Below are 14,399 nucleotides of genomic sequence, written 5' to 3' on the forward strand. Positions count from 1 at the left end.
AATTAGGATATATTAATAAATCAGTACACAATGCTTACCTTAATAAACTGGCTTTTCCCACCTTCTGTAGAGAGAGAGAGAGAGAGAGAGAGAGAGAGATGATGATGAAATCAAGCCCGAGCCTAACTCTTCTTCTTTTTGCGGAACAGAACAGCTTTCCGTTCAAGGCAATAATGGAAAATAAGGTTAATAATTCAATTAACCAAAGCGTCGATACTCGCAAGATAGCCTAGGCACACACAAAAGAAAATCCGACTACATAATACACGAACGTGTACAAACATGTGCGTTTCACTGCGCTCGACAATCAACAGGCCGATGCTTCGACGTTCGAATGTTTAGCGTAGAAGAAAACAATATATAGCCTTTTCTATCTCTTGTCTACTGATCATGTGAACGCGCGCTCGATGCCGGCGCGCGCAATAATTATGTTATTTTTCCGCGAAATGTAAATGTATAAATAAAAACATAAATTTAAAAATAAAATAGGTACAACTTTTTTTGTTTCACTTACAAAAAAATCATCACATCACATAAATGGACATGACATATAATAATTACATAAAAGGACGTACATACATGATACATAAATCATTTTTAATGAAAAAATTGTTTAAATAGCTTTTACGTAATTATAACAAACAAAATCTCCATATATCCAACACTTTTTGAAATTTGCCAAGATAAAATTCATATAATTAATTATTGAAATTAATCTCTGCATTTCAAAAGTGTAAAATTATGTATACTTAAGCGCACACACACACACTTGTGTTGATTTTTGTCTCTTGTTCCATAATCGAGTACATTGAAACGATGTAAACTAATTAATATTCACAAATTAAAAAGAAATAATTAATACTCACAAATTAAGAAGAACTTAAGAAATTATTATTCTTTCTATATTAATTATATAATTTCGAATCAATTTAATAAAATTAATTTTTCGTTTCTGTGGAAATGTGAAAAATACGTTTTTGAAATTTAGGTCTAGAAACGGTTTCTATTTAAACCGTTTCTCAAATGGTACTTTATGCTTCTTGGACATTAGATACGTCTAAGAAACATATATTAGGCTAACATGTGCTGCCTGGGAATGATAATATATTTTTTAATTGTTGCAATAGATGCGACGAAATATAATAATACGTGCTGTAATTGATCTATTTTGCATCAAACTTAAACTACGAATTTGCATTTTTTTAAATTTGTCAATTATTTTTGAATTTTAGTATAGACATTAGTTAGTGAAACACATTTTCCTCTCCCATAAGTCATTGATACAATATTGCAATGCGTAATTTAGAAGTAATTTGTAATTTAAAATATGGCATCAAACAAAAGATATTGTCTTTTAAATATATATGTATATATTTATTTGCGCGCCCAATCAAAGATGTAATACTGATAAATATCAGCATGCCTATATTACATGATTAGACGTACTACAAGAATAAACTTTTTACCTGAGTTAAACAACAAGTAGATGAATGACAGATAAGTAATGAATAAGAGATACAGTCAGGAACACGTGCACATGCTGCATGCTATTTCACATCGACGTGCACGCATCAGTCGCACAAGATCTACTAAGTCCTGAGGCATCGAGAAGGTATAGCTGCCTATAGCGCTGGCGTTTACATAATTGGAGAGCGAAATATGTCTATATATTTTCGTTATTACGCTCAATTTACTTATTTCGTGAAATGTGTTTTAAGTATAGCAAATATCGGTACTTCCACATTGTTCGGTGCATCTACAGTAACATCTATTTTTCATTGTATAATAAAGGAAAATGATAGCAAAGTATAAAATTATTCTTTCTCTTGTCTCGTCTTAATAATAGTAAAGAGACACTAGAAGTTTGATAAAAAAGAAAACCTTTAGTATATTTGCCGGAACATTTGTCAACCATTTTTCTCACAAAGCGTCTCCGTTCGTCGCGCAGAATGGTATTTGTAGGTGAACGCTGTTATAAGATTCATCGAATTATGTTTATGATTATGGGATTCTGGCCGTATCAGAAACCATTTATCTGGCGAATGCAAGCAGTTTTCTTTTTCAGTGCATATTGCTGCATTATATTTTCAAAGGTGACTAAATTTTTATGCATATTATGTTTAGTATTATATACATTTCATAATGTTTATTAAACATCTTATTACAATAAAACAATATAAATATATTATTATTAGATTATTGTTTATCTCTTTATATTGTTTCTGTCTTTGTATTGTTTGTAGTTTGCGGCCTTTTTTACGACAACATGTAACATGGACTGTATCTTAAAAAAATTTACTTATATTTGTGTAACTTCTTGTTTTGTTTTGTGTTACTGTTCTTTCTATTGCAATTCTGAATTTGTGAGTATTATTTGCGTTTTTTGTGTGTTATATAAAATTTTCAAAAGTTCTAATCCTGCTGTATTATGTATATATGTTTGAGAAAAGATAAAGCAAGCGTTGAAACATATGCAATTAGATTGGAAAATGTTTGAAAATAGTGACACAATTAAAATATTTGAAGAATATCTCTTCCTATCTTATATTTTCGCATTATTTGCGATTAGTAAGTGAATAAAAAATAAAACTATAATTTTTGTATCATATTAACTAGAGCTGCATTTTAATTTCAATTGATGTGTTTTTTCTACTCTCTAGTGATTGTTCCTACATGTGCATCCGCGCTTATGGCTATTGAATGTAAACCTGTCATTCTTGATGCTATTATACCGTTGAATACATCCCGACCACGTATAATTGAAGTTGATTATGAATTGTTTCTTGATAAAGAGGAATATTTCTTTTTGTATGTTATGCATGAGGTACTAGGAACGACAATTGGCTTTTACTCGATACTGGTAGTTGCAACATGTTGCGTTTTGATTGTGAGACACAGCTGCGCAACACATAAAATTGCAAGGGTAGTTTACATAATGAGGACGCCGTGGCGTAGTTGGTTAGTGCAGAGATCGCTACTCAAAAGACTCGAGTTCAAATTCCGCCATACCATGATGGATTTTTACGGACGGTCCTCCCTCGGAAGGCAATAGCAAACCACCGAGGTACTTTGCCATGAGCATTCCTCAAAAATAGAAGTGCTTTCGAGAACTTCTGGCGGTTCGGAATCCGCCTAAAAATATAGGTCCTCTATGCTCGTGTATAATCTGCACATCGCGAGTATAGAAGAGGAATCACCACGCTCTGACAAAGAGCAATAGGACTAAGAAGAAGTGTATATAATATCTTTATTAACAATGATGCTACGGTCGATTCATATAAATCGCTTTCAGTTGTATAATACAAAATACGGCGATTGCCCACACGCTGCAAATTCCTGTTACTCAAGAGATACAATTTATACATCGAAGCATTTCTTTTTCTGTTTACCTTCACCGCAGAACTTTGAAGTTAGTTTTCATACAAGTTAATATTTTTCTTATTCATCGTATTAATTGTTAACATTCACCTTTGTCTGCATTTGCAGTCAGGAATTTATAGTTTTGAAAATAATTAGACGTAATGTTACTAACTATATATTTTGTTACATTACAGGTTAATGAAAGACTTCATGCATGCGGTCAATTTGTGGTATTTTCCATTAGTTGTAATTTGCATACTGTGTTTAAGTTGCCTTCTACTTCGCGTAAGTAATACTTTTTAATATAATAAAATCTTTTACATACTTCACATTTGTTTTAATTTGCTTTGGATTAGAATTGCGGACAATCATGGAAACTTTTATGTAAGAATGTGATTTGTAGTAAAATATATTAAAAATTAGATACACACGGTATAAAAAGAATTGAATCGAAAAATCCACTGCTACGCTTATTAATAATATTCACCTTTGTGTGAATAATTGTGTGAATGAAAAACTAAATAACTTTATGCTTTAGTCCTTCTAGACTATGCCAATTATTATTACTCATACCAACTTATACACTGTGATAAAATATTAGTAATATAATACAAAACTTATTACTGTTGACATGGACGCCCGCAGGATTTTTTTCAGGGGGAGGGCATGATTCAAATGTTACTTACAGAATTAAAATACTTATAATTTAAAATGTATACAACTGTTGGTAAAAGTAAAAGCTTTCTCACCGCGACAAAGTAGATGCTGTAAGCTTGCGTTACGTTTGCAATCTGGCATCTTTTTTCTTCATTTCAAGAAAGAACAAATGTTTAATTGTTTGCTGATTCCAGGGGGGGGAGGGGGCAAATGTCCGGTCTTGCCCTCCCCTTCGGACGCCCATGACTGTTAAGAATTGTAAAGTTGCTGTTTCTTTCGTGGTTCTAGCATGTATTTTTTATTTCCTAAAACAATATACATATATCTAGGATCTTGTACTTTTTTGATGTTTTTTTGTGTAATTTAATTATTGTACGTATACAATATGTACATTTATACACATTAAAATTATATACAATACAAATTTTTTTCTAGCTCTACAATGCTATAACAGACACCAATGATTTGCATAATACTTTAGTGTGCTGTGTGCTTTTGTATACTTGTTTCATGTATATGTTTATTACAAGTTTTCTTGTACAATCATATTCTGAACACAGTATATTGATATTAAAATCTACGTAAGTAATACTAATAGTAATAATAACTAATTCCGTATATTTTATGATATAAATAGTATATCAGATAATTTGTTTCTAATTCGTTTTTACACTAATACTTATTCGTGCAAATATAAATAATAATATACAGGGTGTCTCACGTAAAATGTCCAATCCCTCTGCTGCAAGTAGATCTCATTAAGGTGAATTAAAAAGTCTATACCATTTTGCAATTAACCACATAAATTTCGAGTAATTAAGTAAAGAAAGTTCGCTAATTCAGCGAACGCGATTGGCAGCGAGGGAAGTAGGTAGGCGTGAATGACACGGCTAGTCGCGCGCGCGACGCGATACCAGCGAGTATCGGATTACAGCGGCAGGCGAGACGACTTTTTATGATGTATAAGAAACGGCTAGTCGCGCGCGCAAGACGCGATAACAGCGAGTATCGGATTACAGCGGCAGGCGAGACGACGCTTGGACAATGATTTCTCAGCGTCTCAGTCATGTGCTCGTGTTGCCGAGAAAGTGTTGTCCACGTGTCATCTCGCCGCTGTAATACAATACTCACTGTTATCGAGTCGCGCGCGCGACTAGCCGTTTCATTCATGCCTACTTCCCTCGCTGCCAATCGCGTCCGCTGAATTAGCGAACTTTCTTTACTTAATTACTCGAAATTTATATGGTTAATTGCAAAATGGTATAAGACTTTTTAGTTCACCTTAACGAGATCTACCTGCAGCAGAGCGATTGGACTTTACGTGTGACACCCTGTGTAATATTTGTCATTTGTATTATTTATTAATTTACATAAATATGTAATGCAAATAATGTGGTCTAATAATGTGTATCATGCATATATCTATGAACTGCACATATATTTTTTCATTATTATTTTATATGCATCAAACACAAAATTTGATTTTTATTAGAAATATTAATACACTGTTTGTTTAAATTTTAGATATGATACTCTTTGGTACGTAGCGCCAGTACCGATCCAAAAATTGTTCTTATTTATGCAAACATCTATAAAGGCTCATATGCTAGTGTTAGGTGGTCTGTTTGTTTTTTCTATGGAAGGATTTTCTACGGTAAAATATTGCGTACACGAAAGTGTACATTGCAAATGTTTTCAGACAGTAAATACAGCCATTGACATTATTACTTTTGTTAATATATAGGACATGCTGAAAATCATAGTACATGATCAGAAGGAGGAAACTCCTTGTACAAAAAAGTCTAAAATATAAAATATAAAATAAAATTATTTTGGCTTTCCAAGAAAATTTGATTTGAAGTTTGAAGTTATAATGATTCAGGTAAACGTTATACCATATTTTTGTCCATGTATCTATACAAACATTAACAATTTTGTAGTTTAATACAAGAAATAGTAACGCAAAACTTTTGAGAGGCTATTTATTTTATTTATTCACGAACTACTGGAATCATTGCTATCTACAAATCGGTGATCGTCGTCAATTTCAAAAGAATTGTAAACTAATACTAACGTATTCAGAATTGTTACTTCTATACGAACACTTCCACTTCTATTATATAATTTTTTAATTAAAGATGATTGTGATGTGTATTTACTATAAACTCTTTTTTTAATACGTCCATAAGTTTTCAATGAAAAGATCATATGCGCTGTATATCGTGTCATATGGATATGTCTGTCGGTTCATAAATACTCATCGATTAAATCACTAGTATAGATACCATAGACAAACAATTGTCTAGATTAATATTTACAAACATGGACAGAAATAGTAATGTGTGTACCTTTGAATTGAAACATGATAGTCAAGTATATGTGCACTCCACGAATTTTCATACCTAATTGTTTGGAAAGTCTCATATAAAAATATTTTATGCTTTCTCCCTCCACACAGTTTTTCCCACTAGAAATTACTTCATTTTCGGTTGCATTATTTTCGACAGATCCTGTATATTAACATAAGTAATAACTGTAATGGATATATTTAGCAGTTGGAGGCACTTCCTGATAACTTTTAATGATTACTGTCGATACAGAGGAAGCTTCTCGTTTCAGATTTTGACCACGGCTATATCATATTTTACTGTTTTAAATACTATGCATTCATGAACCTGAAATGAAATAATGAAGAAGATGTAGTCATCAAGAGTAACGCTTATTTATGTAAAAATTATTATTTTAACAAAGATAAGTTACGGAAATTGTCTGAGAATATAGTTATATGTGTTGTATGATGTACGTCATAAATATGTGTAGTTATTACACATCTATTTTGAGCACCGTATTATTTCATTGTATTTGACAGTGTCACTTTTATAATAATTTTTCTGCTTTATGGAATTATTTGCTAATTATAGGAGGTTGCAAAAGTTCGCTCACAATACAAGTACAGTCACGAATAGTGAGTATAGCTCAACAAAAACTCGTTCCAAACATTAAAAGGGCTTGCCGAGTCATTAACTCCAAGTTAATGCAGTATCCTGTCATTTAAAAGCAATGGGAAAGATCCAAGAGGAAAAAATGACGAACTTTTGCAAATATCTAATATTTTATTATATTTTATTAAGTACTCATTATTAAATTTGGTTATTCTATATTGTAATTGATTGAAATAAGATATTAATATATTTTAGAATTGAGTTAATAATTTGAGCAATCACAAATGTTCACTATGATATATAATATGTTATATATACAGGGTATCTGACATAAGGCGAAAAATCTCTCGCCTACACTGAGAAAAATTTTCATCGGATAAACCGATTACATAGTAACAAACGGATATATCCGATTAAAGTGCATAAAAGACAAAGGAAAATGATCGGACATATCCGATGAAGGTAATCGGAAAACAAAATTAACAATCGGAAAACTATTTAATCGGTTTATCCGATGAAAAATTTGTCTCAGTGTACAGGTAGATCTCGTGCTGAAAACTGAATTAAAAAGTCCTGTACCATTTTGCAAACAACCACGAGTAATTAAGTAAATAAAGTTCGTTAATTTAGTGGACGCGATTGGCAGCGAGGGAAGTAGGCATGAATACCGTAACAAACGGCTAGCCGCGCGACGCAATGGACAGTAATTTCTCAGCGTCTCATTCATACGTCACAACAAGAAATACGTGACAACACTTTCTCGGCAATTTAATTTTTAATTCAGTTTGACGAGATCTACCTGTGGGCGAGAGGTTTTTCGCCTTATGTCAGACACCCTGAATAGTTTTGTAATAACATATTTGCATTTGAGTAGAACAAAATGATAACAATAATGAATAAATTATCGTGCTCATAATGAAAGAGCATATTTATGATAACATTTAACGCCTAATTTATTTTAGAACACGAATACAATACATGAAAATAGTTAATGTAAAAAAATAATATTTATAGAAGAAATATACATATTAATATTTGTGTAAAATAATCTCTTTTTACCCGCTCCTTCAAACCCATTTCTCATTCCTCTCTCCCTCTCTCTCTCTCTCTTATTTCCTCTTTATCTATTTCAGTCTCTCTCTTCTATTCTGAGACACAATAATATTATATACAAGTATAAATAATAATATTTACTGTAGGTCTTGTTTCTGTCAAACTTATGTTGCGGATTTAGATTTTTTATTTTGTCAATTATTTTTCAATACTAGCATAGGAATTAGCTATTGAAATATTTTCCTTTTGCGTAATTAAATAATATGATATTCTGCGCAGAAGTTAACAATTTATAATTTAATATATGGCATCTAATGAAATATAATATTCTTAAACGACATTAATATAATAGTACATAAACATCGACTTATATTGAAAATGGCGTCAAAAGTCAGAAGCAAAAGATATGTAAAACTGCATATGTTATCATGTATATCATGCATTTATATTAATATATTATAAATTATTTTATATATTTAAAATAAAAATTATAATAGCTTTAACATTTCCTGAACTGAAAATATTTAAGATCGATTTGATATTCCGATATAATTGAATGCACACGTATATTTCAATACCATTGATATGTATTATAAAAGTAAATTATATACCTCATTTAAACAATAAGCAGATGAGTGAAAGATTAGTAATTGACAAGAGACACAGCCAACAACACGTGTACTGCCACTGCCACATTATCTTATATCGCTTTGTATAGTTCGGCGGCTCAAGCTCGACTGAGGCATCGAGAAAGTGTAGCCGTCTATTGCGCTTGCGCTCACAGAAACTGAAGAGGGAAATATATCTATATATTTTCTGTATTACATCCAATTTACTTATTTCATGAAATGTGTTTTAAGTATAGCACATATCGGTACTTCCACATTGTTCGGTGCATCTACAGTAACATCTATTTTTCAATGTATAATAAAGGAAAATGATAGCAAATTATTAAATTATTCTTTCTCTTGTCTCGTCTTAATAATAGTAAAGGGACAGTAGAATTTTGATAAAAAAGAAAAAATTCAGTATTTGTCGGAAATTCGTCGTTTTTTTGCAAAGCTGCTCCGTTCGTCGCGCAGAATGGTATTTGTTGGCGAACGCTGTTATAAGCTTCATCGAATTATGCTTATAGCTTTGGGATTATGGCCGTATCAGAAACCATTTATCTGGCGAATGCAAGCAGTTTTCTTCTTCAGTGCACATTGCTGCAATTTTTTTTTTCAGGTATTCCTGTGACTTGCTTTATGTGAGCATAATGCTTATATACTGTATATACAAAGTTTTATATTGTTAAATATCTTATTATCATTATTAGATTGCCGGCATTGTGCTTTTTGTAGTTTACAGCGTTTCTAACGACAACGTGTAACACGGATTGTATTCTAAAAAGATTTTCTTATATCTGCATAGGTTGTGTTTATGCTATGAATTACTATTCTTTCTATTTCAATTCTGAATCTGTGAGTATTATTTGCGTTTTTCTGTGTGTTGTATACATGTTGTAAAAGTTTTAATTCCGGTGTACTGCAAATTGTGATATACCTGTTTGAGGAAAGATAAAGCAAATGTTGGAACATATACAGTTGGATTGGAAAATGTTTAAAAACAGTGACACAATTAAAACATTTGAAGAATATCTCTTCGTATCTTATGTTTTCATATTATTTGGGTGTAGTAAGTGAATAAATAATGAAATAAAGATTTTTGTCCTTTTAATTGGGTTGCATTTTAATTTCGATTTAAATGCGTTTTGTAGTAGTTGTTTGTATAGGTGTATTTGGATTTGCGGCTATTGAATGTCGACCAGTCATTCTTGATGTTATCATACCGATGAATGAATCCCGGCCGCGTAAAGTTGAAGTTGATATGGAAATTTTTGTCGATAAAGAGCAATATTTCTTTTTGTATATTATGGAAGAGGTGGTATCATTAGGGATTGGGTTGTTCTCGGTAATTACGACTGGGACATTCTTGGCTACGATAGCAGAACACTGTTGTGCAACATATAAAATTGCAAGGTTAGCATACACAATAGTTTTATTAAGAATATTATCGATCAACCAACGGTTTTATATACAATCCGGTTTAGACTATTGTACAAGATTTGACGCAATTTTTAAAGCAAGAAAGATTACAGAATATCATACACAAATTGCAAGCAAATTGCATGTGTTTCGTCAATTGCGCAAGATAACGTGCTTTATTTCTGAGCAATATTTTTGTCTGCTGGTATGCGCCATGATGATTGTATGTTTCAAGATTTGTTCTTTTTAACTGAACTGTCTGCACTACTACAAGAAGTGTAAAGTTTTCTGAGTAGTTACGACATATGTTGTACGACAAATGTCACAAATATCATATGTGTTATTTCTACACATCGTCTATTTTGGGCACCACATATATATATATATATATATATATATATATATATTGTTATGTTTGATAGTAATAAAGTATAAACTTTATATTAATTGTCTTGCTTTATGTTATTATTTGATACTAATTTCAATATACTTTAGAAAATATAGTCATTATTAAATTTGATTATTTTATATATGATTGTGTTTGGTTATGTAATAAGATATTAATACATTTTTTAATTATTGTAATTAATGTGTAATAGTATAATAATAATACATCTGTTCGTTTTAGCTGCTTGCACTTGGTCAGAAAGAATAAGAATTCGAAAAAGAACAAACTTTTGTCACTTGTTTGTTTATGATTAGTGTAAACTTATGACAATCGTCTCACTACAATTCAACGGGAAGCAATTCTTGCAGCAAAAAATTGCTCAAGAAATTGCGTCAAATCTAGCGCAATATATTGCATAATCTAACATTGGCTTAAATCGTTTTCAGTTGTTTAATAGAAAGTACGGTGACCATCCATACGCTGGCAATTCCTGTTGACCAAAAGATACAATTTATGCATCGGAGTATTTGTCTTTCAGTTTACATTCATAGAAGAACTATGGAGTTAGTTTTCACAAGTTAATGTGCTTTTTATTGGTCGTATTAATATTAATTTTTGTGTGAATAATTGCAGCCAAAGATTTATAGCTTTGACAATAATTAGGTGTAACGTTACTAAATACATGTTTTCTATTGTTGAAGGTTCGTCAAACGCATAGTACATTCGTTTGATTTATGGTATTTGCCGTTATGTTTAATTGCTGTACTCTCTTTAAGTTGCCTTCTCTTTCGCGTAAGTACTTATTATTGCAACATAAACCTCTATTTATTTCATGTTTATCTCCTTTGAGTTAGAATTACGGACACCGTCTTGAGAATTGTTATATAAATATAAGGTTTGTATTATATTAAGTACTTACAGTAATTCATATAATCAAGCTATTTTTACTTATTAACAACAATGACATGATATACTATTTTAATCAAAGTATTGATTATTATCAAGAGCCGTTGCTATCAATAGCCTTTTGCAATGTTTCAGGCAATAGTTTGATTCCGCGCCGAAAAAATAATTCATCTTTTGAGGGAAATCTTACCTTACAAACTTTTTTAAGCACCTAATATAAGAATATAAGAATATACAGGGTGTCCCCCGTAAGTTGTCCAATCGCTCTCCTGCAGGTAGATGTCGTTAAGTTGAACTAAAAAGTCTTATACCATTTTGCAATTAACCACGTAAAATTTTGAGATATTAATAAAAGAAGATTAGCGAATCGATTTGTCATCACTGGATGTGAGTGGAAAGGGTAAGGGCCTCAGGGTCGCGACGATTCGCGTGACCATTCCAACTCCATCCCCACCGCATGCTACAAAGGCTGTATTCCAATATTTACTACCAGTACTGAATCTCTATAGTGTACGTAAGTGTACATAAACTATAGCGTTTCAGTACTGGCAGTGAATTTTGGAACACAGCCATTGCATGCTTACTGGCGTCACTGACTCCATCGCGCCTCACTGAATTTGACGATCTATCTGTGAGCGAAAGGTTTTTCGTCTTGTGTGGACACTCTGTATATGTACACCTAGTACGTATGTAAGCGAAACTGAATAAAAAAGTCCAGTGGCGTGCCTTTAATTGTTCTAGGTCATGTTAATTATTATTACTGATATCAATTTCTTTATTTTGATAAGATATTAATGCAAGACTTATTATTACTGAGAATTATAAATCTGTAATTTATTCCGTGGCACTGGTACTGTATTTTTTATTATTTAAGACTATGTGACTATAAGTGTAAACTGTACTTTCCTGATAGTTTACCTGATAATTTACTTATATTACATATAACAAAAATTTATGCAATATTTTATTACATACAATACTTTTTTCTAGCTATACAATGCTATAATAAATACTAATGATTGGTATGATATCTTGGTGTGCTGTGTGCTTGTGTATGCTTATTTAATATATATGTTTGTGGGAAATTTTCTTGCACAATCTTATACTGAACACAGTGCGGAACTACTAGAATCTACGTAAGTAATAATGTATAAATAATTAAGCATATTTTATGATATAACCGTTTGTTTCTGATTCTTTTTTATCTTAATATTTATTTGTGCAAACATAAAGAATATTATACGATATTTGTTATTAATTGTAAAATTATGTGATGAAACATAACTATACAATTATGTTCTAAATATGTATAGTATAATAATAATAATACTAAATATGTATTGTACTTATAATACATGTATCATTTGTGCGTGTATCTGACGTAACCTGCGATTATAGTGTTTCATATAATGTCTTATATACATGTCTCTTAAAATTTCATCTTTCTTAAAAATATTAATATATCGTTTGATTAAATTTTAGGTATAATTGTCTTTGGTATATAGCGCCATTACCGATCCAAAAATTGTTCTTACTTATGCAAAAAGCTACAAAAAGTCATAAGGTAGTGATGGGTGGTCTTTTTACCTTATCCGTCGAAGGATTTTCTACGGTAATAAATGTTATGTATATGGGATGTATTGAAAATTGATAGTAATCAGTAAATGTTTATCTTACAATTAGTTACCATGTATAATTTTTGACACACCATGTATAGTAACATGAGTAATAATTTCAATGCATATACTTAGCACCTGGATACACGTACTGATACATATTTAAGGTAAATGTTAAGATTAGGAGCGACTTCATCGATTTAGGCCGATTTGCCAAGAGTGTGAATCATGCTGTTCTGCTCACACCAATAACTATAGGGTGTGCAAGAAAGCATGATTAAAGCTCGTGGTTCACGTCCTGTGGGAACTCGGCCTTATTTTGTTAATAACTTCTTAGTAAACAAGAAACGACGGCAGGAACTGTTCGCAAATTAGTCAGATGTTCTTGACAATATGTATCAAGATCATTGAAATCGCCAAAAATAATTGAAACGGTAAAGTCGCCTCTAATAATTAACATTTACTACGTTTTAATGATTATTATCGATACAAAAGAAAATTTTCGTTTCAGCTTATAACTTCGGCTGTATCATATTTTACTGTTATACACGCTATGTATTTGTGATCATGCAATGATGACGAAATATCGAAGTAGATGTAACTATTGTGTGTAAGCATATTTGCCTACAAATAATTGTTCGTACATACAAAGATAAGTGATAAAAAATTTTCTGGGTAGCTATCTGTGTTATATGTCATAAATATGTGTTATTTGTATACATCATCTATTTTGGCCACCAAATATATTGTTATATTTGATAGAATAAATATTATATTAATATTCCTGCTTTATGAAATTATTTGTTACTTATTATTATACTATTCTTTATAAAGTACTTATTATTAAATTTTATTATTTTATATTATAATTGATATTGTGTGATAAGGAATTAATAATGATAATATATTTTTTAACTGTTACAATAGGTGTGACGAAATATAATAATACGTACTGTAATCGATCTATTTTACATCAAACTTAAACTACGAATTTGCAGTTTTTAAAATTTGTCAATTATTATTGAATTTTAGTATAGACATTAGTGAAACACATTTTCCTCTTCCATAAGTCATTGATACAATATTGCAATGCGTAATTTAGAAGTAATTTGTAATTTAAAATATGGCATCAAACAAAAGATATTCTCTTTTAAATATATATATATATATATATATATTTATTTATTTATTTGCGCGTCCAATCAAAGATACTGATGTAATGCTGCTAAATATCAGCATGCCTATATTATATCATTAGACGTACAAGAATAAACTTTATACCTTAGTTAAACAACAAGTAGATGAATGACAGATAAATAATGAATAAGAGATACAGTCAAAAACACGTGCACATGCTGCATGCTATTTCACATCGATGTGTACGCATCAGTCGCACAAGATCTACTGAGGCCTGAAGCTCGAGAAGGTATAGCTGCCTCTAGCGCTTGCG

At 31.1% G+C, this 14,399-nt stretch overlaps 2 protein-coding genes across 14 annotated transcripts; both read left to right on the forward strand.

Annotated features, from left to right (window-relative positions):
* Window positions 1–1,101: 1,101 nt before the first annotated feature.
* On the forward strand, window positions 1,102–7,322 carry LOC113562768. 5 transcript variants are annotated; one of them, XR_003407165.1, is made up of 5 exons: window positions 1,102–2,093; window positions 2,244–3,645; window positions 4,453–4,598; window positions 5,542–5,671; window positions 6,637–7,322. XR_003407165.1 is itself a non-coding variant. In XM_026973171.1 (4 exons), the coding sequence occupies exons 1-4, from the start codon at window positions 1,950–1,952 to the stop codon at window positions 3,050–3,052; spliced, it is 774 nt and encodes a 257-aa protein (XP_026828972.1). In that variant the 5' UTR covers window positions 1,102–1,949; the 3' UTR covers window positions 3,053–4,322. The 5 variants fall into 5 exon arrangements, 1 of the variants encoding a protein (XP_026828972.1); XR_003407166.1 differs by having other exon boundaries at window positions 2,244–3,409; window positions 3,555–3,645; window positions 5,542–7,322; XR_003407163.1 differs by lacking the exons at window positions 5,542–5,671; window positions 6,637–7,322 and having other exon boundaries at window positions 2,244–2,363; window positions 2,451–2,568; window positions 2,661–3,645; window positions 4,453–5,036.
* A 1,754-nt stretch (window positions 7,323–9,076) lies between these two features.
* On the forward strand, window positions 9,077–14,386 carry LOC105283902. 9 transcript variants are annotated; one of them, XM_026973199.1, is made up of 10 exons: window positions 9,077–9,239; window positions 9,356–9,475; window positions 9,572–9,689; window positions 9,772–10,033; window positions 10,874–10,990; window positions 11,129–11,219; window positions 12,324–12,469; window positions 12,816–12,945; window positions 13,461–13,559; window positions 14,236–14,386. In XM_026973199.1, exons 1-9 carry the CDS (start codon window positions 9,096–9,098, stop codon window positions 13,512–13,514), a joined length of 1,182 nt encoding a protein of 393 aa, XP_026829000.1. In that variant the 5' UTR covers window positions 9,077–9,095; the 3' UTR covers window positions 13,515–13,559; window positions 14,236–14,386. The 9 variants fall into 9 exon arrangements, with proteins under 9 accessions (XP_026829000.1, XP_026829001.1, XP_026828997.1 ...); XM_026973200.1 differs by lacking the exon at window positions 14,236–14,386 and adding an exon at window positions 13,877–14,211; XM_026973196.1 differs by lacking the exon at window positions 14,236–14,386 and adding an exon at window positions 13,117–13,383 and having other exon boundaries at window positions 13,461–13,741.
* The last annotated feature ends 13 nt before the right edge of the window (window positions 14,387–14,399 follow it).

This window comes from Ooceraea biroi, chromosome 10, assembly GCF_003672135.1.
Source record: "Ooceraea biroi isolate clonal line C1 chromosome 10, Obir_v5.4, whole genome shotgun sequence".
Lineage (NCBI taxonomy): Eukaryota > Metazoa > Arthropoda > Insecta > Hymenoptera > Formicidae > Ooceraea > Ooceraea biroi.

Excerpts from the sequence above, each read along its gene's own strand:
- LOC105283902 (XM_026973196.1), top strand. The coding sequence starts at position 9,096 with ATGGTATTTGTTGGCGAACGCTGTTATAAGCTTCATCGAATTATGCTT. Across the intron at positions 10,991-11,128 it reads ATTCATAGAAGAACTATGGA|GTTCGTCAAACGCATAGTAC; the intron begins GTTAGTTTTCAC and ends CTATTGTTGAAG. Across the intron at positions 11,220-12,323 it reads TAAGTTGCCTTCTCTTTCGC|CTATACAATGCTATAATAAA; the intron begins GTAAGTACTTAT and ends ACTTTTTTCTAG.
- LOC113562768 (XM_026973171.1), top strand. The coding sequence starts at position 1,950 with ATGGTATTTGTAGGTGAACGCTGTTATAAGATTCATCGAATTATGTTT. Across the intron at positions 2,364-2,450 it reads TCTATTGCAATTCTGAATTT|ATAAAGCAAGCGTTGAAACA; the intron begins GTGAGTATTATT and ends GTTTGAGAAAAG. Across the intron at positions 2,569-2,660 it reads TTTCGCATTATTTGCGATTA|TGATTGTTCCTACATGTGCA; the intron begins GTAAGTGAATAA and ends TCTACTCTCTAG.